Source organism: Cajanus cajan, chromosome 5 (genome assembly GCF_000230855.2).
Source record: "Cajanus cajan strain Asha chromosome 5, NIPB_CcT2T_4, whole genome shotgun sequence".
NCBI lineage: Eukaryota > Viridiplantae > Streptophyta > Magnoliopsida > Fabales > Fabaceae > Cajanus > Cajanus cajan.
In genome coordinates, this window is record NC_138521.1 from 44,131,209 (window position 1) to 44,157,077 (window position 25,869).

The window sequence follows — 25,869 nt, forward strand, 5'->3', positions numbered from 1 at the left end:
TTTTGGATTCCAATCGAGCCTTCTTTCTGAACTTGGTTATTCACAAACACAACTTACTCCATTACATGCTGATAATACCAGTGCCATACAAATTGGAGCAAATCATGTATACCATGAAAAAACGAAGCACATAGAGGTTGATTGTCATTTAGTCAGGGAAGCCCATGACCGAAGAATTATCACTTTATACCTCATGTCTCAACATCTGTTCAAATAGCTAACATCCTCACCACATGCTTGACATGTCAATGACATAATTTCTTAATCAGCAAATTGAAGCTTCTAGATTTACCACCATCAATTTGAGGGGATGTCAATAGAATTGATGAAAAATTATTTGATATTATTTTCACTGATTTGCTGACCCTTTAAAACAACATATATTACATGATTATATAGTTGTAATTATGTAACTATATTCTTAATTAGCCAATTGTAGGTTAGTATTTTTTAACAAACTTCAGGGCTAAAAATTAGTTTAGAATCTTATTATTTAATAGAGAATTATATAGAGTAGAACACACAATTTTCACCTCAATTTCTTTGAGTTTTACAATAACTACCAAGTCAAAAAATAAAGTTATGAGATGACAGTGTTACAATAATATAATTTACCTGCAATAAAAATTACTAAAATAATAAAATAAACATATAAAAAAATTATAAGTATCACATTGACATCATTTTTAAAACTTAAAATTCTAAAATAAATTAATTAAATAAAACGATCGACCTAATAATTAATTTAGCAAAATAATTTATTAAATAAATGTTATTTTTCTTATCGCGTTTTTTCATAACAATGTTATTTTTCTTATCTCATTTTTTTCAATAACTTTTTATCCCCTTAACTATAAAAGGTGCGTCATAAATTGAAATTACATATCAACCAACAACAACATTAGTAGTAAGAAGAAAGCATGGAGAAAGTGTTGAATGGAGCAGAAGAATTCTCTGAATCATGCAATATGCTGAAGATGGTTCTTGCATTGGCGTTGTATCTTGGAACAATTCATTTCAACCTTGCGTTGATATTCTTCGCCACTTTCTTTCTTCCTCTCTCTAAAGCACTCTTGTTGGTCTTCCCTTTTCTTCTTATCTCAACACCTAACATTAATTTTGTTCCATATGTTAAATGGATTTTAAAATTTTCATGATAGGGTGTTTGGTTCGCTCTTGGTGTTAGTGATGATTCCTGTGGACGAGAACAGCATGTTTGGCAGAAAATTGTCAAAGTATCTTTACCTTTTTCTTTTCTTTCACTTATTTTTAGTGAAACCCACGATAGTGATCTGACTATTTCATTTTGACTATATTTCAGATACATATGCAGACATATTTGTTCCTATTTTCCTATAACTCTTCACATAGAAGAAGTAGAAGCCTTTCGTCCTAATCAAGCATATGGTTTGTATCACTCTTTAAATTTTGAGCATATTTTATGGTGTTTTTGTTTGAATTTAATTTAAATATACATTAATATTTTAAAAACTGATTCAGACTGTCCCATTGGATCAGAAACCAATACCACTACTGGTCCAAAAATGAATGTTAGCAAATTTCATTCATTCAATCACATGTAAAATAAGTTTGCCCATGCTTGTAATAATTACCTTGAAAATATATATATATATATATTTATTTATTTATTTTTATTTTTTGTTGACAGTAAAAAAAGATTATTTTTACATCAAATTAAGTTAAACTCTTATAATTTTTAGAGGGTAAAAACTGAAAGAACATAAACAGTGAAAACTTTAATTAAAAAATATTTAGAAAATCTTAAAGATGTTATAATTTTTAGAAGCCTTTCGTCCTAATCAAGCATATGGTTTGTATCAATCCTTAAACTTTGAACGTATTTAATGGTGTTTTTGTTTGAATTTAATTTAAATGTACTAAGAAGAGTGTTTTAAAAATTGGTTTGAATACCAATTGCTCTAATTTCACAAAAAATTAATACTACTATTTGTTGGAGTTTAGATCCAAGGGTTGAACCACAACATATAAAATAAGTTTGTTGATATCTATAATGAAAGCTTGTTGATATTTATTATGATTATTTTAAAAGTTATATTTAATTTCTTTTATTAGTATATATGTTTACTCAAGCATATATACATCAAACGACACCAAAAAACAAAACATATATACATCAAAGATAAAAATATTATTTTAAAACATTTTAAAAAATTGTTCTTTTTAAATATTTAAAATGAAACAAAAGATATTAAAAAAAAAGTATTTTATTTTTCAAATTTGTTTTTCATGCGCATATTTTATTTCATATCAATTTAAACTCCTTTTAGCCCGGCTTTGCTTAAGAATACACATATATGCACACTCTTGACATGTCACAAGATAAAGTAAAAAGATTGTTTACCCTCTTGTGATGGGATTTCGTATAGTCCTTTTTCATTTGTTGGGTGATTTATCTTCTGAATTTGCACTCTAGGAAAGGGACCCATAAAAATATTGAGATCATCATTTTCCTTTCTCATTTTATGACTCTTTGGTGAGGGTGCGTCATTAATTGAGCATTTACTAAAATTAGCAAAGGGTTGGGGGACCATTGGTTCAGAAAATTGACACTTAACAATTTTCTATTTGCATCTTTTTTGCCAACGACTTATATTGCTCTCATTAAAATAAATAAATAAATAAATAAACGGTAATATAATTTTTATAATTTTTTACATTGTGGACTAATAAAATTATTATTGATATGAATATTAAGTATTTATAATACAAATTAACAAATTTATCATATATAATAAATTATAATTGGATGATAGTGCAAAATTATTTTATATTATTAGTGTATAGTATTTTTTCTTAAAAAATATCTTTTAATTTTTTTAATTTAATTATAAAAGAATATATTATTTATTACTAACAAATATATGTTTATGTGAAAATAAGACTAACCCGTGATGATGATTTCTCTTTTGTTTGTATCATCTTGTTATGAAATCGTTTATAGTAACGAGAGCATGCACTCTGTGCAGTTTTTGGTTATGAACCGCATTCAGTTAACCCAATCGGTATGATTGCACTCGGTCACAGCGCTGGTTTCATGCCCCTTGCAAAAACAAAACTTCTTGCTAGCAGAGTGGTAAGAGTTTTACTTAAGATTATGACTTTGTTATAATATATTAGAAGAATTTTGATTGATTTTTTAATAAAAACTACTTTCAAAAGCTTTTTTAAACTTTAATTAAACATTTTATATATATACATATATATGCGGCATATTGTATAAGAGTTATTTTTTTTTAAAGAGAGAATGTGAATGTTGAATATAATCTTTAAATTAGAATAATTGATTTAAATTTATAAAATACAAACAAAGCCATCACATATAGTCAGTTATCTATATCAATTTCACATAACTATCACTATGTAATTACCACTACCATTATATTGTCATCATCACCACTATCGTTAATGTTATCACTATTGATATTGTTGTCACTATTATTATTATTACTATTATCCTTGTCACTATTACAACTATTGTCATTTTGGAACAACGAAGATGAAGTTGACAACAATGATAGTTGTAGTAATGATGAGAACAGAGACAATGGTGGTGGTCATTGCAATGATGATGATGATGATGAAAACAATGATAAATATAACTACAATAATAGTAGTATGTGATAGTTTTGTTTGTACTCTTTAAAAATTTAAGTTTTATAATTTAATATAAGGGTTGAGATTAAACATTTTCATTCTTAAATAAGAAATATTCTCAAATGATATATCACCTATATATATATATATATATATATATATATATATATATAATATAGGAGAGATCAAAAATAGTCTATTAGTACTCATTAACTCATGGTATATGTTAAATTTTAACGATTTAGCCATTAAATTAATTTTTTAATGCATATATTAAGTTTACAATATTTAAAATTTTCAAAATTATATGATATTTTGTTACATAGATTCAGATCAAAGTATAAATTTTTTATAATTATCCGTCAATTTTAATTAATAAAACGAAGTATCATACAATTTTAAAATTTTGTAAATTTGATCTGTACACTAAAAATTTTAATTTAACAATTGGATTGTGAAATTTAACGTGCACCATATAAGTTATTGAGTAGAGTAACTTTACTAAGAATTACTCTTTCAATCATTTGATTCCTCTTCACATACATATATAAGAGGGAACTATTTATTTTAGGAATAAGTCTATCTAAACTTATTTTGTTAAATAATTTATTGTGTTTCATATCAAGTTTCAATAATCCAATCGTTGAATTTAAAATTTTTAATACATAGATCAAGTATACAAATATTTTAAAATTTTGAAAACTATTTGATACTTCATTTTATATCAAATTTCAATTATTCAATCGTTGAATTTAAAGTTTTTAATACATATATGAAATATACAAATTTAAAAAAAATTAAAACTATTTGATATTTCATTTCATTAATTCAAATAAATATATAAAATATTTTATGATTATCCTTCAAATTAAATTAACGAAATGAAATATCGAATAATTTTTAAATTTTTTTAAAAATTTACAGATTTAATCTATATATTAAGAACTTTATATACAGTTTAATTATTAAAATTTAATATATAATTTGAATTATTAAAAAAATAAATTTAAAGAGACTTATTCTTAAAATAAATAAATATATATATATATATATATATATATATATATATATATATATATATAATGACAGCTAACTAGGATTGAATTGTAATTACCTCTCATCACACTATATGTATAGATATTCTACATACCATTTATGAGACACACATGGACATGGTTGGGATTTACATCAGTGTCAAAGAAAAATTTCATTTCATCGTTGGCAGCTGGGTATAGTTGCATTGTAGTACCTGGTGGAATTCGAGAAACACTTTTTATGGAGCCTGGTTGTGAGGTATAATCTATTTATTTTCTCCATCCTACTCCACCTTCATATTTTGCAGGGGAATATATTATTCAACCATCTATAACCTAAAACCTTATTATTAAAGATAAAATTGCCTAAAAGTTTCTTTTTTTAATCATAAAAGTTCATTCAAAATTACCCTTTTTTTAGATAATAATGTTAATATGTGATTAAGGATTAAAATGATAGAAAATGATTAAATTCTATAACTTTAATGAAATAATTGAAAATTTCATAAATTATTTGAAATTCTTTTACTTTTAGGAACCAATGTGAAAATCATGAAAGTCAATGAGGAAGTATTTAGATAATATGCATGAAATCATATATTTTAACTTCGGTGCAACCATTGTATTAAAGAAAAAATAATGTATCAATGCTTAATATACTTTCAAGTATAAATAAATAAATAAATAAAAAGTAACTTACCCAATTATTTATTTTTTTATTGATAACTGAAAAGGTTCACTAATTACCAAGCAGACAAGGATAATTAATAGGCCAAGTTAATAAATATTATATTAGTTTAGTAAATATATAGTATATTTTTGCTCAATATTTTTGGTATCTAATTTTTTTTTCTTCAACTTTTGATCCCAATATCTATTTTTTAGTTTCATTGTGTCTTTTTTTTCATTGTGTTGAATGACGTGTTAAATATTAAGATATTGTTTAAGTGAATTTAAGTTAATTGATGTGTCATCTAAAACATTAAAAAAGTGATGGTAGGAACTACACAAATTATTAGGATAAAAAAAGTAAAAAAATTTAGGGAAAAAAATGAAAAACGTGTATATTTCGTGGATAAAAAATATTTAAGCCATATTATGTTGGGGTAGTCACTTTGAAATTGTAATCAGTTGGGCACAATTGCCCTCTGCAAGTGGCATGTGGTTGATTTCAGAAGTTGTGTATATATTTCGAAAACACGTTATTAATTCTTTTTTTCTTTCGAGTTCCATATTTCATGGCTAACTATTTAGATTATGAAATGAAAAACATAAACTTCCATCTTATTGTATTTCCTTCAAATTGACAAGCCAACAACATTTTTGTGTTGTGTTTCTAGTTGGCAAAAATTAGTAATTTCTCCAAGACCTAGAATACAAAGAGTGTAGATAACATTGTAAATTATATATAGCTAATCATGAATTAACAAAAGCAAATTTGTATCACATTTGTTGAACAAATAATACCAAACTTTCAACCTAAAATATCTGCCCCTCTTGTCCATGTACTACGATTTTATCATATTGTTTAATCACAAAATATAAATGTTATGAAATTTCATCAATTAATTAATATTTTAGTGACTAATCTTGATAGATATTTTTTCAAATGAGATTTTTTTTGACCTTTTGTTTTGGACGGGATTAAATGTTTATAGTGTTTGTAAAGGTAGGAAACATAGGGTTTTCCAAAAAAAAAAAAAAAAGAAAGAAAACACCTGAGTAGTGGTTTAATAGTATAATAATAAGTATACATTTTGTAGAATGTTTTTCTTAAAGAAAGAAGAGGATTTGTCCGCATAGCATTGGAGATGGGCCTTCCCCTTGTTCCTGTTTTCTGCTTCGGCCAGGTATTTCTTGTCCAAACCTCTCTCTCTAAAAAAAAAAAAAATTATTTTAGTATGAAATCACTAATTTTTAGTATCTGAAATTTATTTTGTAACTAAAGAACATTATTTTAGAGATTTAGAAAAATATAGTAGTATTTCAAGTTGATGACATGGTACGATAAATACCGGTGAATGTCATAAAATGGTAACTTAATATTTTATTAAACACATGAGTAATAAATGAATGTTATTTGTGACTATGAATGAGAATAGATGAGACCTTAAATAGAGACTTATAACCTATTTTTTTAAAATTTAGTTAGAATTAATCTTTTTAATAAAAATGTTAAGTTTAAACTTTTAAAAAAAAGTTTATTTATATAAAAAAGTTAGACTTAAACTTAGAGAAAAATCTGTTTAACTTGATAGATTAACCTATTTATATAAAATAATAATATATATATATATATATATATATTTTTTTTTTTTTGAAAAGAGGGTAGATGTGGTATAGCATTACTATGAAGAGAGAGATCCTAACTAAGTTAGCACTCCGCTCTCCATCAATCATGTGCTTCACATCAGAAGTGCTAAAATTAGTAAGAAAAAGTAAAAGTACAAGGTGGGGGACCAAACCAAAACCCACCTAAGGAAGAAAAAGAAAACAAAGTGTTGGTCCCGATAGTCCACCTGTTAGTCCACCATAATATGATATTGTCCGTTTTGGGCTAGGCCCGCACGGTTTTGTTTTTGGGCTCCTTCCCAAAAGGCCTCAAACTATATGGAACTTGGGATGAATCCCAACAAACCTCCCCTCAGACCAAGTTCGGATCTCCATCGCGAGGCACAACACTGAGGGTCTTCCCGCATCAAACCCAGACGAAGCTCTGATACCACTTGTTGGTCCTGATAGTCCACCTGTTGGTCCACCATAGTATGATATTGTCCGTTTTGGGCTAGGCCCGCACGGTTTTATTTTTGGGCTCCTTCCCAAAAGGCCTCAAACTATATGGAATGGTGGACACCCTTATAAACTAGCCAATGTTCCTTTATTTTACAGATGTGGGACTTGGGATGAATCCCAACACAAAGTTACAAAAAAATGCCAATCAAGAGACATATTCTGAAACCATATCAGGCAAACTCTATACCATCAACTTACCCCCCTAAATCTCCAAATACATTAAGAGAATTTAGCGAATTTGCCTACCCTTGCTTTAGATCTTAATTAATATTCAACGTAAGTTTGCCTGCCCCTGGCCAAGGGTGGACTATCCAACTCTAAGTCTGCATCTGCACCATGCAAAGTTTTTACAGCAAATTTGGTATTCCTGGGTCTGTGACCAAATTTAGCTGAACCAACTTTACTTGCCACATCTAACTCGATTGATGCTTCCACATTGCAGTCCACAAATTGACCTGCTACACCAGCTTGACGTACCTTAGCTGCTTCCTTCACATTGCCAATCACAGCTACAACACCAACAGTCACAATTGCACCAGCTGCAGCATCAGCCTCGACACTAGAACTATGAGCCTCATCCGAGCAAAGCTGATTTGGATCATTTGAGATGTCTTCCAAAGATGGCATGCCTTCTAGAGAATTGTCATCATGATGACTTACCATAGTTGCAGCCGGATCAGTAGCTATACTCAACGGAATTGCAGTAGCTGCTACACCAAATTTTGTGGTCATGGCAGCAGCTCGTTCAGCAGCTGGTACTGCTGCTTGTGATTCCTTGACCTTGATCAGTTTTTGATCATGTGCTGTAATCTCAGGAGTTGCAGACGGTGCACCAATATCTGCAAACGATGTAGATGCAACAGCTCCATCCATTGCACCAAACAGATTAGCAGCAAATGAGCCAGCACCAGCTGCTACATGCTGCACCAAATCAGCTGCTGAACCAGGTGCATCAGCCATTCCTCCAGCCAGCTTCTTCTTCTTTTTCAGTGATGCAACTAGTTCACCTACTTGTTGGCCAACATTAGTGTTTTCAGTCACCTTTGTGGTGATCAAACCATCAGCCACATTTTGGTTGCCAACTGGATTAGCATCAATTGATCCTGCACCAGCTACTAAATTTCTTTGAGGAGCGCCACTACCAATCGGTTTTGATTTTCTGAGTGCTTCATCTGCATCTGTAGATTTTTGGTTATTACAAGAAGAATTTTCATGACCGATGCAGTTACATAATGAACAATAGGCAGGAAGCCTATCAAAATCTAATTTTACACAAAACGCAAAGCCTTCCCTCTCAACCAACAAGTGGTTCGAGATTGAGTCAGCTAGATTAACTTCAACTAATACACGTGCAAAGTGGCCATAGGATCTTTGTACCGTTGCTTGATCTAGTGCAATAAGAGTGCCTACACCCGAAGTAATGGCAAGAATGATCCTAGTACACCAATATTCTTGAGGTAATTCATATATCCGCAGCCACACTTGTGCAAGGGAGTTCTTGAAGTTTCTTGGATTGAAATCCAGTTTCCAAAGTGAAAGTCTAAGTAATCCAGGTTCCAAATTCCATAGGTCAGCTGCAAGAACTGTTCCAAGATCCTTGTTGTGCTGGAATTCAAACTCAAAGAACCCTCGTTCAAGAGATATGATTTTCCAGCCAACAAAATGTGTCCATAACCGAGCAAGTTTGGCTTTTAACTCAAGAAACTTCAAAGGCTTTTGATCCTTGACCAAGAAGACTCTACCATGGAGATGGTTGGTGCAACGAGAGAGACCTTCTTGATAGGCGTCTTCCGGAATCTTAATGGTAATAGAGTCTCCCTTCCAACATGGCTTAGGGAAGGAGGTGATACATGGAGTAGCCAAGTTTGTGGTCACAACCTTGCCAAAAGACAGTTTTGATGGTGGCTTAAGAGAGATTGATGGGGAAATGTTGGCCACACAAGGCCAAGGAAAAAAATTGTCCACCATGCCTAAGCATGGGTGGCCGGAAAAGCACTAAGAGGAAGATGAGGATCTTGGGTGAATCTTGGAGAACTTTTCAAAAGTGAATTTTGTACAAGTAGATATTTTTTTTCTGAGCAGACATAAGCCCCTTTTTATACAATTTTTTTTTTTTCATTATAGGTTTATAAGCTTATGGTCTGTTCACGAGTGTATATTAACATACATGGTTACACATGAATTGTTCCTTCAATAGAAAATGATTCAATTTTCTTTTCTATATTTCTTTTAAAATATAAATTTTAATAAATATTGAATAAACTATATTTTAAAAATAAATTTTTTTATTTTAAAAAATTAAGCTTATTAGCCTAATTAACATTAATAATTTAAATACTTTTAAATAGGTTAATAAGTTAGGTAGTTAGCTCAGGCCTATTAAAAAAGCCTATGATATATAATAGGTCAGGTTTAGGCTTTAATTTTGCAGAAGATACCTAATCTATATATTCAAAGCCTAGCTTAACCTAACCTATCCTATTTCCATCCCTACCTATGACACCTTTTTACTCCAAATCACTTTAATTTTAATATAATAATAAAACATTGCAATTATAAGTAATAAATTCAAACTCATGGACAAAAGACTCACATCTCGATCTTTTCTTAATAAAGCTCGACCATATAATAAATATGAGCAAATTAATATTAGTTCTAAAATAACATATTTTAAGGCACTAAAATGACCTTTGTAGTAGGATTCTTGAAAACTAACATGAGTTGATAAAATATAAACACTAATAACCAATATCACTACTTCAATGTCACAATATATTAGAGCAACCTAACAATAAAATAAAATCCTAAAGGAGTGAAAATGATGTTCAACCCATACAATGACAAACAATAAGAAATAAAGGAGTGAAAATATGTCTTATACAAGTTAGGACATATATAAAGAAGCCATGCATGTAGTACATAGTGTACATCATGAATGACATCTCAAGCCCAAATACATTGCACTAGCTACTAGAAAATGTTGAAATAGCCATCAAATTTAGGGACGAAAAATATTTAGTCACTGTTAGCTATTGACGTTGGCTTGGATACTATTAATATTTAGCAACCAGATACTTTTAGTGGCAACAAATTGGTTGCTCAAATATTTTTAATTAATGCCAACAAATTAAATGTTATATCCATCGCAATGTAATTTTATTTTAAAATTTTATTTACTTATCCTTTAGTGACTAATTAGCAACCAAGTGATGTTTAACCTAACAATTGACTTATTTCCAATTGCTGTGATAGAGATTGATCAAAATTCGATCGCTAAATCTCAAGCACAATTACACTTATCATAACTCAATACACAAGACACATGTACTCTTATTCTCTTATTTTTATATGCATGTGGTACTGATCTCAAGTTGCATTAAAACACATGCGTATGGCATAGTCAAGGAGAACATGGACAAAAAAATGATTTCCACAATAGGTAATCAACACGTGGTCCACTCTCACTAAAACGAAAATCTATTAGGAGTTAGTCATAGTACTAGAGTTGCACATGGTTGCCCCTCATTCTACTCATAAATGAGAGGTTTCTCACTATAGCTCCCTTGAGGCCAAGGTAAAGGACTACAAACCCTCCCATATAGACTCATATCTACCTCAAAACAAACTATGTATGAATACACGGACTCAATCACGACAACACAACACACAAGATGGATAACATGCATAACATGTTGTTAGGTAAAACCTAAACTTTCACTTGGTTAGACCACCATCTAAATTTCTTAATATGACCAAGTATAATTTTGTTTTCATGCTCCTAATAGTCACTACTTAAGTCGCATCATGCACATAAATCATAGGCACAGAAATCTTATCACACCATATCTCAAACACATAGTTGGAAAGTCTCACATAACAAATCATAAGACTAAGTGTGACACCCTCTACCCCAACGTTAATACACAATAAATGTAAACAATAATTTCTTTTTCTTTTTGAGTAAATAAAATCTTTCATAGTTTAATAACATCTTTCATGTATAAAACAATTGTTTCAAATCTCATAAGGTAGAAGATTCACATTCATAACTCATCAATCATAAAAAGTCAAATATAAGTATTAAAACTCAAGAAATCATATAAAGGAAAATATATATTAATTCCAGTAAAGGTGGCAGTGCCTCCTAGTTAGTGTAGAAAAACTAAGAGAGACGAGTAACACTAAAATTGTGGGTGATCGTAGCAACTCACTGTGATTTTTATTGAATAAGAGATGGCATTTAAATAGCCATTGTACAACGTACTGAATTAACAAGAAGATAATAAAATATCTTATCAAATCAAAACTTACCAAAAAACTATCTTATCTAATCTGAAACCAAATAACTCAAAATCAAATAATTCCAGATAACTAAATCGGATATCCCGGATATCTTGGATATCTCGAATATCTCGGATATCTCGGATATCTCTAGAAATTTAAGATTATCCAACAAAACTCCCCCATAATCTTAAATTTCTCCTTCTTCTTTCATTTCGATGCTTCTTCCACCAGAGCGCGATACTCCTCTGTGTACCATGGCCCCGCGAGCCATGCAACGTCCAGCACCCCCTGCGTCGAGGTGGCCGATGCCTCTTTTGGGACACAAAAATACCCGTTGCTCTTTGGTCCACCTTTAAACCCAGAAAGTACTTCATGATGTCCAAATCGGTCATCACAAACTCCCTCTTCACTTCTTTAAACTCCTCAACTAGCTCAGCTTTACTTCCCATCTCACTCTTCTCAATTGATCCGATCTCCTCATCCGTTGCTTTCTTCCATCTTTCATCAAGTATCACCTCTTCAGATTTTATGTCTTCTGTTCTTGTCAATAGACATACTACATGTAACTCGTCAGTGGAGTTGTAGATGTCTTGCAAGCTCCGAGTTCTAAGTTGCTCAGGTTCATCATCTTCCTCGGAATGCTCATTGGTCCTATCCGAGCTTCTCCCTATTATCTCCGAGTTCTCCCTTTCAGAGTTCGAGCTCCCCGAGGTCGTTTCCGAGTTACTCCAACTCCACTCACTTTCCTCATCTACTTGGACATCTCGGCTTACTAGAATTTTACCTGTAACAGGGTTATACAATTTGTAGGCTTTTGCCTTTTCATCATACCCGATCAAAATGTACTTCTTGCTCCTATCATCAAGCTTCGTTCTGAGCTGAGCTGGAACATGACCGTAAGCAAGGTGTACGGGTAAGGGCGTTCGGCCACCACCCGGTCGGCTGCCAAAAGGCAAAACCAAGTGACCGAGTGGCGTTCGGCCACCTGGATCGGCCCATCATCTCTCATGGCCCTTAATCCATGATTAGGAGTTAATTAGTTGATTAAGGTGTATTACCTAATACGGTAAATACGTTGCAGGGCCCATGGGGCCCAAAGCCCATAAATGTCAATATAAATAGCTCAAGTCAAAAGGTAACGTCACTGTTCATTAATTACCCTCGATATTGATGCTTGTCCTGACTTGAGCGTTGGAGTGCCTTTTGCAGGTACCAACCCTTCACTCGCATTGGATTGGACCACTCGTTCGGCCTTCAGAGTACGAGAAGATTTGGTGTATCCTCCAGACAGGTACATTTTTGGCGCCCACCGTGGGGCCGAACGAAAGTGGTTGAAAGTTTGCTAAGAACGATGCCGATAACTAGGAGAACAAACACGCAAGACCGCCCTACTGAAGAACATGTGGAGATGGTGGATGAAACAGATCTTACCGAAACAGTACGACTACTCAAGCAAGAAATGGAATTGATGAAACAACAAAGAGAAAAAGATGCAAGGGAGCTTTCAGCCTTGAGGGCTGAAAATGAAGCGTTGAGAAGTCAGGATACTTCTTGGAAGCCTACCCATGCCACCAACACACAAACTCAGGGGTCATACCAATCTCATGCGGTCCATACATCGGTCCCCCACGCTTCAGCAGTAGCCCCTGAGAGATTCCCTTCGGCTTTACCTACTGTAGTTCGTCCTGCAGATGTAACCACTATCGGATCACACCGACATCCGTTTACTCCCTCCATTATGCAACTCCCCCTGATGGACAACTGGAAGGCTTTACCTATTGACAAGTATGATGGTACCACTGATCCTGATGAACATTTAGATGTTTTTCTGACACAGGTAACTCTGAGTACGACCGATGACGCTGCATTGTGTCGGATTTTTCCTACGTCCCTCAAAGGCAGAGCTCTCAGCTGGTTCACTCGTCTCCCACCTAACTCAATCGATTCCTTTAATACATTATCATCCCAGTTCACTATCCAATTTGCGACAAGTCGCCCTCACAGTCTAACATCTTTATCTTTGGTTAGTCTTAGGCAGGATAAAAAAGAGTCTCTTCGGGCGTTTATGGATCGGTTTAACAAGGCTACTTTGGAGATCAGAGATCTCAACCCAGCCGTGGCGCTGCATCATCTCACAACGGCTTTAAAACCAGGCCCATTCGTCAACAGCATTTGTAAAAAGCCTCCTTCGGACATGAATGATTTACGTAGGAGGGCAGATAAGTACATGCAGATGGAGGAGTTGGCAGAATTTAGAAATCAGGCCCGCGCCGAGCAGTCCACTAAATCCGAGAAACCAGTTGAACCATCATACAGGGGGCGAGGCAAAGAAATATCCCTTCGGGAGAGGCCTATTCGTGGACCGAAGTATACTCAGTATACTCCCCTTAATGCCAATCGCGCGGCGGTCCTCGAACAGGCTTTGGCATCTGAAGTGTTAACGATCCCGAAGAGAGCATCTACTCCGCCAAGAGCAGATACTAGCAAATCTTGTCGGTATCATAGGAATCGGGGACATTCAACTGATGAATGCGCGGCCCTCAAAGACAAGATCGAAGACCTGATTAAGCAAGGGAAACTGCACAATTTTGTGGACCGGTCTGGTTCGTCTCAAAATCGTTCATACCAACCCAGGTATCAGGATCGGCACAGGCAAGACCGTTCTGATAAAACCTCTGATAGAGGTCGACGCGAGAGAAGCAGGTCACGTGAAAGAAAAGATGATTCGGCACCCTCGCATCGAAGGATTATCAATACCATTGCTGGTGGCTTTGCAGGTGGGGGCACAACTTCTTCGGCCCAAAAGAGACATCTCCGAGCTATCCGGTCGGTCAACGCTGTTCACCGACAGTCGTCTCGGCGATTACCAACGATAACCTTCACAGATGCAGACTTCAAGGGTATTGACCCAGAACAAGACGATCCGATGGTCATTAGTGTTGAGATTCACAACTGCATTGTCAAGAAAACACTGGTTGATCAGGGCAGTTCGGCGGACATACTATATTGGAGCACATTCCAACAGTTGGGTATCTCGGAAAAAGAGTTGCTTCCTTATGACGATCCGTTGGTTGGCTTTGCAGGAGAGAGAGTCAGCACCAAGGGATACATAAAACTTTTTACAAGGTTTTGTTTCGACGAAAAGGAGAGCAGAGAGATCCAAGTAAAGTACATTGTCGTTGAAGCTAATACCTCGTATAATATCCTACTCGGTAGACCATCCCTAAATGCATTAGGAGCTATTGTTTCAACGCCACATTTGGCAATGAAGTTCCCGTCAGACAGAGGAAATATCATTACAATTCACGCTGATCAAAAGGCTGCTAGGGAATGTTATTACGCTAGTTTGCGTGTTGAGCCGAGGGAGGAAAGAAAATCCAAATCCAACAAAATTCATGCTGTGAACGTTTCGGCACTAGTAGAAGAGGCTGTGTTGGATCTTGATCCAAGAATGAATAATGAAGAAAGGGTGGAACCAATTGAGTCTAAAGTGCCGTTCCAGATAGGCTCACGTCCCGAGCAGGTCACGTACATCGGTGCCGAAATCTCTGAAGATGACCACTCGGCCTTATGTCAGGTTATAAAGAAGAACAGAGATCTCTTCGCATGGACACCCTCCGATATGCCAGGAGTGGATCCAAAAGTCATGTGTCATAAACTTTCAGTCTGTGCCGAAGCAAAACCAATCGCGCAGCGCAAGAGAAAAATGGGGACCGAAAGAAAGCTGGCAGTTGAAACAGAGGTTGCCAAATTGCTTGATGCCGGATTCATTCGAGAGGTTCATTACACCACTTGGTTGGCGAATGTGGTCATGGTAAAAAAGTCAAATGGAAAGTGGAGAATGTGCACAGATTATACAAGTCTCAACAAGGCATGCCCTAAGGATGCCTATCCACTTCCAAACATAGATCGATTAGTCGATGGAGCCTCGGGACACGAAATGTTGACATTCCTGGATGCTTATTCGGGATACAATCAAATTCCCATGCATGCTCGGGATGAGGAAAAGACGGCCTTCATTACCGATTCGGCTAATTACTGCTATCGGGTAATGCCGTTTGGGTTGAAAAACGCTGGAGCAACGTACCAAAGGTTAATGAATAAAGTTTTTCAACATCAGATAGGCAAGAACATGGAGGTATATGTGGATGATATGGTGGTAAAATCCAGAAATGTTGATCAGCATGCAATGGATCTTTCTGAAATATTCAAACAGTTGCGCAAGTATGATATGAGGCTTAATCCGGAGAAGTGTGTGTTTGGAGTATCAGGAGGAAAATTCCTTGGCTTCATGCTTTCGGTTAGGGGGATCGAAGCTAATCCCGATAAGTGTATGGCAATCGTCAAAATGATCAGCCCTAAGAATCTTAAGCAAGTTCAGCAGTTAGCAGGTCGGCTTACAGCGTTGTCAAGATTCCTCCCGTGTTTGGCTGAAATAACCAAACCTATGGTAAAATTACTGAGAAAAGCGAACAAGTTTGAATGGTCTGCCGAATGTGAGAAGTCTTTTCAGACTTTAAAAGAACGTCTTGGTTCTCCACCTATCCTTTCTAAGCCCGATCCGGCAGTACCAATTCTGGTCTACTTGTGTGTTTCGAATGACACAATAAGTACGGTTTTAATTCAAGAAAAAGAGGGACAACAGCCCATTTATTTCATCAGTCGTATGTTACAGGAAGCCGAAACAAGGTACCAGCTTTTAGAAAAAGTGGCACTCGGGCTTGTTCACACTGCTCGGCGCCTTCGGCAATATTTTCAAAGTCATCAGATTATTGTTCGAACTGATTGCCCGATAGCCAAAGTGTTACGCAAACCCGAGTTAGCAGGAAGGATGATGGCTTGGTCAATTGAGTTATCGGAGTTTGATATTTGTTTTCAACCTAGGGGACCCATCCGGTCCCAATGCTTGGTGGATTTCGTTGATGAATTGCAACCGAAAGGATATTTTGTTAATACTGTATGGACGATACACGTGGATGGTTCCTCAAACAATCAAGGGAGTGGGGCAGGTATAATTTTGGAGGGACCAACAGGATTAATCATAGAACAATCCTTACGGTTTGCGTTCAAAGCTTCAAATAATCAGGCCGAGTATGAAGCGTTATTGGCTGGCTTAAGACTCGCGCAAGAAATTGGTGTAAACCGGCTGGAGTGCTGGACCGATTCAAAGGTCGTAGCCGAACAAGTGAATGATAATTTTCAGGTAAAAGATGCAAACTTGTTGAAATATTATCATTTATTCCAAAAAATGCGCGATACGTTTGAAGAAGTTCAAGTAAAACACACACCAAGGGAACACAATACGAGAGCGGACCAATTGGCTCGGTTGGCAAGCAGCACCAGAAAGCCTGGACAACTACGAACCACACTTCACTTGGACCTCGAATCGCCAAGTGTGGTAGCCGCCGAATGTTTGGCAGTGGAGCGATCCGTTCGTACGTGGATCACCGAGATAATGGATTATCTTGAGCAGGGCACACTACCATCGGACCCAACAGCGGCTAAAAAGCTCCGAACGCAGGCCGCTAGATATGTTATTCTTGGAGGAGATTTGTATAGGAGAGGATTCTCGACTCCATTGTTGAAATGTGTTGATGAAGCACAAGCTAGCTACATTTTGAGAGAAATGCATGAAGGGATATGTGGTTTTCATTCGGGGGGACGGACTTTAGCAACAAAAGTGCTACGAGCCGGATACTACTGGCCTACTCTCAAGGACGACTGTGTAAACTTTGTGAAGCATTGTGTGTCATGTCAGCGACATGGTAACCTTATCCACGCTTCGGCTGAAGAACTGCACGGCATAAGTTCGCCGTGGCCATTTGCGATGTGGGGTATGGACATTCTAGGCCCCTTCCCGATAGCCAAAGGACAGTGCAAGTTTCTACTGGTAGCTGTGGATTACTTCACAAAATGGGTTGAAGCCGAGCCGCTTGCAAGTATCACAGCTGCCAATGTCCAAAAATTTTTATGGAAGAACATCATTACTCGCTTCGGCATTCCATATGCACTTGTTACCGATAATGGGCTGCAGTTCACCGATCAGAAACTCAATCGGTTCATACAAGATCTCGGTATCAAGCACAGATTTACCTCTGTTGAACATCCACAAGCCAATGGGCAAGCCGAAGCAGCAAACAAAGTCATACTTGGCGAACTGAAGAGACGGTTGGGAGACGCTAAAGGAGCTTGGGCGGAGGAATTGTTGGAAGTTCTATGGGCTTACCGGTGCACGCCCCAATCCACGACTAAAGAAACACCATTTCGGCTGACATATGGCACCGAAGCTATGATACCTGTGGAGGTTGGAGAACCTTCTTTTCGAAGAATGCATTTTGATGAAAATACCAATGATATGTCTCTCCAAGCTGAAGTGGATATGGCGGACGAGGTTCGTCTCAAAGCAGAAATCACGGCTGAGGCTTGCAAGCAAAGGATGACTCGCAGATTTAATTCCAATCTTATCAGAAGAAGTTTTAAAGAAGGTGATCTAGTATGGAGAGCACAAGGATCGGCGAGGCGTAATCCGAGAGAAGGAAAGTTGGCTGCTAATTGGGATGGCCCATTTCGGATTCGGCATAGCTTGGAGAACGGTGCATATAAATTGGAAGAGCTTTCAGGCAAGGTCATTTCGCGAACTTGGAATGCATCCCATCTGAAGACATATTATAGTTAATGTTTGTTGTAAATCAGACCTTGTATACATAGATGGTGTACTCTTTTCCTTATTCGGTCTTTTCTCCCCTTGTAAAAAAGTGAAAAGGGGTTTTGGCCGATAAGGTTTTTAACGAGGCACCTGTTAATAAAAATCTATGCAGTTCTTCCATTCTTACAGCTCAATTTTCGATTCTGTTACTTAATCAACGCAACAGGCTTCCCTCCCGAGTTGTTCAACTCGGCCAAGGATGTGCCTCAAAGTCTCGCAACAGGCTTCCCTCCCGAGTTGTTCAACTCGGCCAAGGATGTGCCTCAAAGTCTCGCAACAGGCTTCCCTCCCGAGTTGTTCAACTCGGCCAAGGATGTGCCTCAAAGTCTCGCAACAGGCTTCCCTCCCGAGTTGTTCAACTCGGCCAAGGATGTGCCTCAAAGTCTCGCAACAGGCTTCCCTCCCGAGTTGTTCAACTCGGCCAAGGATGTGCCTCAAAGTCTCGCAACAGGCTTCCCTCCCGAGTTGTTCAACTCGGCCAAGGATGTGCCTCAAAGTCTCGCAACAGGCTTCCCTCCCGAGTTGTTCAACTCGGCCAAGGATGTGCCTTAACAAATATGCTTCCATCACAGATATACAAGCCGAAGCAATTCATTCGGTTTTATTAATAAAAGTTCTACAAGCCGAGGCTTGTTCGTTCGGTTTTACATTAAACAGAAGTACAAGCCGAGCCAATTCGTTCGGTTTTATTCATAAATGTTCTAGAAACCGAGGCTTGTTCGTTCGGTTTTACATAAAACAGAAGTACAAGCCGAGCCAATTCGTTCGGTTTTATTCACAAATGTTCTAGAAACCGAGGCTTGTTCGTTCGGTTTTACATAAAACAGAAGTACAAGCCGAGCCAATTCGTTCGGTTTTATTCACAAATGTTCTAGAAACCGAGGCTTGTTCGTTCGGTTTTACATAAAACAGAAGTACAAGCCGAGGCAATTCGTTCGGTTTTATTCACAAATGTTCTAGAAACCGAGGCTTGTTCGTTCGGTTTTACATAAAACAGAAGTACAAGCCGAGCCAATTCGTTCGGTTTTATTCACAAATGTTCTAGAAACCGAGGCTTGTTCGTTCGGTTTTACATAAAACAGAAGTACAAGCCGAGCCAATTCGTTCGGTTTTATTCACAAATGTTCTAGAAACCGAGGCTTGTTCGTTCGGTTTTACATAAAACAGAAGTACAAGCCGAGGCAATTCGTTCGGTTTTATTCACAAATGTTCTAGAAACCGAGGCTTGTTCGTTCGGTTTTACATAAAACAGAAGTACAAGCCGAGGCAATTCATTCGGTTTTATTCACAAATGTTCTAGAAACCGAGGCTTGTTCGTTCGGTTTTTCATAAAACAGAAGTACAAGCCGAGGCAACCCATTCGGTGTTATTCAAGATCTACAAACCGGTACGTGTTCTTTCGGTCTTACATAAAACGTGCAAGCACTAGCCGAAGGAAGTTGATTCGGTTTTACCCAAAAGAAAGCTACCAACCGAAGCAGGTCCTTTCGGATTTGTCAAAGTTGATTCGGTTTTACCCAAAAGAAAGCTACCAACCGAAGCAGGTCCTTTCGGATTTGTCAAAGTTGATTTAGTTTTACCCAAAAGACAGCTACCAATTCGGGTTTATTTCCTATCTTTGGTTTTATTTAACTGAAAGATGAAACTGGCTTGTTCAGCTTTTATTCAGGCGTTCAAATGGTTACCCATTCGGTCCTAGATATATACATACAAGTGGTTAATCCATTCGGCTCTTTATCAGGACTCAAGAATGATGATTTTTATTTAACTAATCATTAATGGACAGCAAGTCAAAACAGATTGCTTAAGAAAAACGATTTCATTCAGATAAGAAAGCTCTATCGGCCTCCAAACTACAACAAAAAGGGCATTTTGATTACAAGTATAATTAACTACTCTTCCGGCGTCCGGACGGATTCATCTCCCATAACGGTATCGGGGTTTCCCTCAGTATCGTTGGTAGGATCATGGTGTCCCTCATCCAGTGTGTTTTCCTCGGAGGTCTCCACATCATCTTCAGCTTGGGGGGCAGGATCATCATCCAATTCAGCTCCTTCAGGCAGATCGGCATAAGATATCAAGGACCCTTGATAGAAATCCTTAGTCATATCAAATTCAAAGCCCTCTTCAAATTGACCGAAATGCTTAGCCTGACGAATGGCCTGCTTGAACCCAGCCTCATGTTGAGCAACGATCTTTTCTTGAGCTTGCTTTTTGAGGGTGTCATAGGCAGTCTCAGCCTCCTCCAGTCGGCGACGCCCTTCATTGGTTATTTTTTGAAGTTCCAGACGAAGGGTATCATTATCACGCCGAACAGCATCCAACTCGGCAGCGAGATCCCTATTCTTGGCAGTCACCTCTTCATTGACTGAAATTGCATCGGCTGCAGTCTTTTCAGCCTCCTCTAAATTTTGTTTCAAAGACTGAACCTCGCCAAGAGGTTCCATAGCAAGGTGATGGGCCAGAGCCAAAGAGCGTGCTTGAACCTCGCAAAAAAGTCTCCACTTTGTTTTCCCATCCAAGGATGATAAAAATTCTTGCCCGAATGGAGAGACAAGATCAGACCGAATCACTGACTCGGAGGGAGTATCCTCGCTTAGAAACGCACGAGACATCAGTGGAGGAGGCACCACAATGACGGTTCGGTTTGGAGAGGACTCAGGCAATGACTTCGCCTTTTTGGACACTTCTGGTTGATCGTCAGAACCTTTTCTCTTTACGCGCTCTCGGTTGGTCTCTTTTTCCTTTTTCTTCTTCTTGCGTTCGGGATGAGGAGGCAACCGGTCGTCCGTATTGGGTCGGGGAGAGGAAGCAACAGTTGAAGTACCTATTTCCCCGGATCGCCGAGCTTGCTTCACCCTTGCGGCAAGCAAGCTACGAATGTCTAAGTCAGCAGCACCACTTTTGACCATGATTCCTGCACGATGAGTTAAGTAAACATCAATAGGATTTAAATTGTTAGAAAAAAATAGGACGAATAGCATACCTATCAGGTCGGTCCACCAACGGGGCGATACAATTAAATTGATTAATGACCTAGTCGGCAATCGCCGAGGAAGGCGCATTAACAATTTCAAATCTGTTCGTTCTTCAGCTGTCAGCATCTTCTTCGGTACCACGTCATAGGGCCGAGGGGTACGAGTCCAGTATAACGGAAATAAACTTTGCCCATTACCATCAAAAAAGAAACGTTGCCCATTCGGCCGTATGGTCACTCGGAAAAATCCAGTTTTGAAATTCTTATACGATGAAGTGAAACTATTTAATAAAAGCCGATCCCCTATTCGGCTTAGGGAATGCCACTTTGCTAAAATCGTTGGCCGAGACGAGTAGAAATACAGAAAGAGAAGAGGGGAAGGCTTAATATGAAGACATTTACATAAGTGCTTGAAGCCCTGCAGTTGTGCCCAGCTGTTCGGGTGCAATTGAGTAGGAGCTACATTCAACACTCGTAGCACTCCCATCGTGAACTCGTCAAACGGCAACGTAACCTTGAGATCTCGGAGGAGACAATCATACATATAGAATGATGGCATTTTGCCATCACTTTGATCAAGACAAACTAAATCAGGATTAACAAAAGCATTGTTTCGGCATGACCGAATCCCAATCGGGTAGGGATTCTCTTTAGTATCAAAATTTAAACAGTTGGTGTAATCAAGGAGATTTGTGATCATTTTGGTGTCTTGATAGCGCGAATAATATGAAGTCACTTCCCCGTTTACCCATTCATATCCAGGCACATCAGACGGACCATATCGTTGACGGTTAGACGCTCGTGTTCTTTTCTCTTGAACCTCTTCACCGCCACTAGTAGAAGCTTCGTCGGTTGCGGCACTGCTTTCACCTGACCTTTCGGCATGCATGGGAGATTGAGATAACCTAGGACTTGATATACTGGACGAGAACCCCTCGGAAGACGAGGACCGAGAGCTGCTAGCCGAAGAACTAGAAGAAGTATCAACCATGGTTACAAGAACTTACCAATTTTTCTAAACGAAGGATAACCGGGTCGGCTTCTGAGGTCTCGGAATAACTCAACACGGATTATGATAAAGTGTATGAATGGCCCTACCGTTTAACCTATTTATAGGAATGAAAAAAGGCGCGAAAATTTAAAGTATCGAAAAGTTGTAACCGTTAGATCTTCCATATCTAACGGTTATTTAATACATGACCCTTCACCTTACCCTAACCGCCATCTTCAGTTTACCCTTAAAGAAAGTCACGTCTCTCTTCAAGGCTGGGGGGCAGTGTACGGGTAAGGGCGTTCGGCCACCACCCGGTCGGCTGCCAAAAGGCAAAACCAAGTGACCGAGTGGCGTTCGGCCACCTGGATCGGCCCATCATCTCTCATGGCCCTTAATCCATGATTAGGAGTTAATTAGTTGATTAAGGTGTATTACCTAATACGGTAAATACGTTGCAGGGCCCATGGGGCCCAAAGCCCATAAATGTCAATATAAATAGCTCAAGTCAAAAGGTAACGTCACTGTTCATTAATTACCCTCGATATTGATGCTTGTCCTGACTTGAGCGTTGGAGTGCCTTTTGCAGGTACCAACCCTTCACTCGCATTGGATTGGACCACTCGTTCGGCCTTCAGAGTACGAGAAGATTTGGTGTATCCTCCAGACAGGTACACAAGGCTTCCAAAGATCTTGAAGTGACGTATACTCGGTTTTTGTCCACTCCATGCTTCTTGAGGTGTCACATCATCCAATTTTGAATGTGGGCACCTGTTCTGTATATATATAGCACACTGTACTGCCTCTGCCCAAAACTTCTCAGGCATATTCTTCCCTTTAAGCATGGTTCGGACCATTTCAAGAATAGTACGATTCTTTCTTTCAGCTACTCCATTTTGTTGTGGTGAATATGGAGCTGTGAGAAGACGCTTTATACCTTGCTCTTCACAGTATTCCATAAACTCTGCCGATGTGAATTCTCCACCTCTGTCCGACCTCAAAGCTTTAATTTGCTTGTTAGTCTCTTTCTCCACCATGACTTTAAACTTCTTAAAAGCTTCAAATGCCTTTGATTTTTCTTGCAAAAAATATACCCAGGTCTTTCGAGAGAAATCATCTATGAAAGAGATGAAGTATTTCTTACCACTGAAAGATGCTGGAGAGATTGGTCCACACAAGTCAGTGTGTATCAGCCCAAGTTGCTCCTTCGCTTTGTGCTCGGACGAGCTCGGAAAACTTGTCCTTGTATGCTTTCCAAGTACACACGCTTCACAAAACTTCTTGTCAAACTCAACACCACGTAGTCCATGCACCAACTCCTTCTTTGATAGCTCGGTCAAACCTCCAATGTTTAAATGCCCAAAACGAGAATGCCTCATCATTGCTTCATCCTTCACGTCTAGCTTTAAGCACTTATTTTGAATGATGTTCATCTCCAGTTTATACATCCGATTCTTTTTCATCTCCACTCGGGCTATTAAACGATCATGCTTGTCCTTCAAATAAAGCACTCGATCCTTCATCAGAACCGAGTTTCCTTTCTCCATCATCTGCCCCATGCTTAAGATGTTATTCTTAAGCTCGGGAACGTAGTAGACATTCCTTATTTCTCCAACTCGTCCATCCTTCTGCATAAACTTGATGGTTCCACGCCCTTTTACCGCCACCTTGGAATCATCCCCAAATGACACGAATCCAGCCTTTACCTTGATGAGTTCATTGAAGAAACTTTCTTCTCCACACATATGATTGCTCGCTCCAGTGTCCAAATACCAGATCGAGTTGTTTAGGCAACTCGAATCAAGCTCGGCTTCTGACTTCTCATATGAGCTTGGAGGCTCAATTGTTGATCTCTCGACGCAACTCAAGTTTAGCTGGACCTCGGAGGCAGAACTCGGACGTAGCTTGGTCTCCGAGCTCTGCGTCATCATCAAAATTCCTGCTTCCTCGTCCTCTTCTTCTGTGAGAAGATTCTTCCCTTTTTCTTCACTTCGGCTTTTAGCTCGGCAATACTTTGCTATGTGACCGTATTTGCCACAGTTGTAGCAATTTGCCGATCTGCATTCCTTTGCGTAGTGGCCGAGTTTGCCACACTTATAACATTCCACCTCGGACCTCGGCTGACTTCCTTGGCTACGATCACCTCGTCCTTGTCCACCTCCATGGTCACCTCGTCCTCGACCTCGTCCTTGATCACCTCCATGATCACCTCGTCCTTTGCCTCGTCCTCCATGATCACCTCGTCCTTGTCCTCCTGATCTTCGGCCCTGAGTGTTCCGAGTTTCATTCAAATCAAGTTGCGCCTGTAATGCTTGATCAAGAGTATTCTTCATCTTCCTCCTCCTTTGTTCGTGGGCTTCGAGTGACCCAGCGAGCTCTTCCACTGAGAGAACTGACAAGTCCTTTGACTCCTCAATTACGCATGCAATACTCTCGAAATCATCTGTTAATGATCTCAAGATTTTCTCCACAATTCTACTTGCTGGCATTGGCTCCCCATTCCTTCCTAGTTGGTTAGCCACCTTCTCCACCCGAGTTATGTACTCGGATACTTGTTCCTTATCCTCCATCTTCAAACTCTCAAACTCTCCTCGGAGAGTTTGAAGTCGAATCTGTCTGACACGGTGGTTACCTCTGTGCGCAACCTCTAAGATCTTCCATGCTTCCTTTGAAGATGCAGCGTTTGCAATCTTCTCGAAACCTGACTCATCCACGGCATTGTACAAAAAATACAAAGCTGATTTGTCCTTCACTCGTGTCTTTTCCAATGCGGCAATCTGAGCCACAGATTGGTCTTCGTCCTCCTCGGGTTCTTGGAACCCCTTCTCCACTATGTCCCATAGACTTTGGGAACCCAACAGGGTCTTCATTTGTAAACACCAATTATCATAATTGGTTTTCTTTGACAGTTGTGGTACGGTCATTCCATTCACAACCTTTGCCATTACTCTCTCTTTCTTCTTTCTTCCCCCTTCACAGGCGCACACTGTTTTCCTCTCACACTCGGCACTCAGAGCATATAGCTCTGATACCAATTTGTAGAAAAACTAAGAGAGACGAGTAACACTAAAATTGTGGGTGATCGTAGCAACTCACTGTGATTTTTATTGAATAAGAGATGACCTTTAAATAGCCATTGTACAACGTACTGAATTAACAAGAAGATAATAAAATATCTTATCAAATCAAAACTTACCAAAAAACTATCTTATCTAATCTGAAACCAAATAACTCAAAATCAAATAATTCCAGATAACTAAATCGGATATCCCGGATATCTTGGATATCTCGAATATCTCGGATATCTCGGATATCTCTAGAAATTTAAGATTATCCAACAGTTAGGAATTAATATATCACTTTCGAATCATGTAATAAAATAGTATGACAAAGATGTACATTTTGGTCTTTTCTCAAGAACGTTCAAAATTACAAAGGAAGAGAAAAT

The 25,869-nt window shown here is 37.8% G+C and overlaps 1 protein-coding gene across 2 annotated transcripts in view; it reads left to right on the forward strand.

Moving 5' to 3' along the window:
* Positions 1 to 866: 866 nt before the first annotated feature.
* The window catches only part of LOC109818184 (diacylglycerol O-acyltransferase 2D-like), a 29,840-nt gene continuing 4,837 nt past the window's right edge, over positions 867 to 25,869 (forward strand). The window contains exons 1-6 of one of the 2 annotated variants that reach the window (XM_020383592.3): positions 867 to 1,075; positions 1,161 to 1,235; positions 1,322 to 1,407; positions 3,009 to 3,115; positions 4,774 to 4,929; positions 6,434 to 6,520. In XM_020383592.3, the coding sequence (XP_020239181.2) occupies positions 921 to 1,075; positions 1,161 to 1,235; positions 1,322 to 1,407; positions 3,009 to 3,115; positions 4,774 to 4,929; positions 6,434 to 6,520 (666 nt within the window). In that variant the 5' untranslated portion in view covers positions 867 to 920. The remainder of the gene's footprint in view (positions 1,076 to 1,160; positions 1,236 to 1,321; positions 1,408 to 3,008; positions 3,116 to 4,773; positions 4,930 to 6,433; positions 6,521 to 25,869) is intronic. The other variant, XM_020383594.3, reaches the window with a different exon arrangement.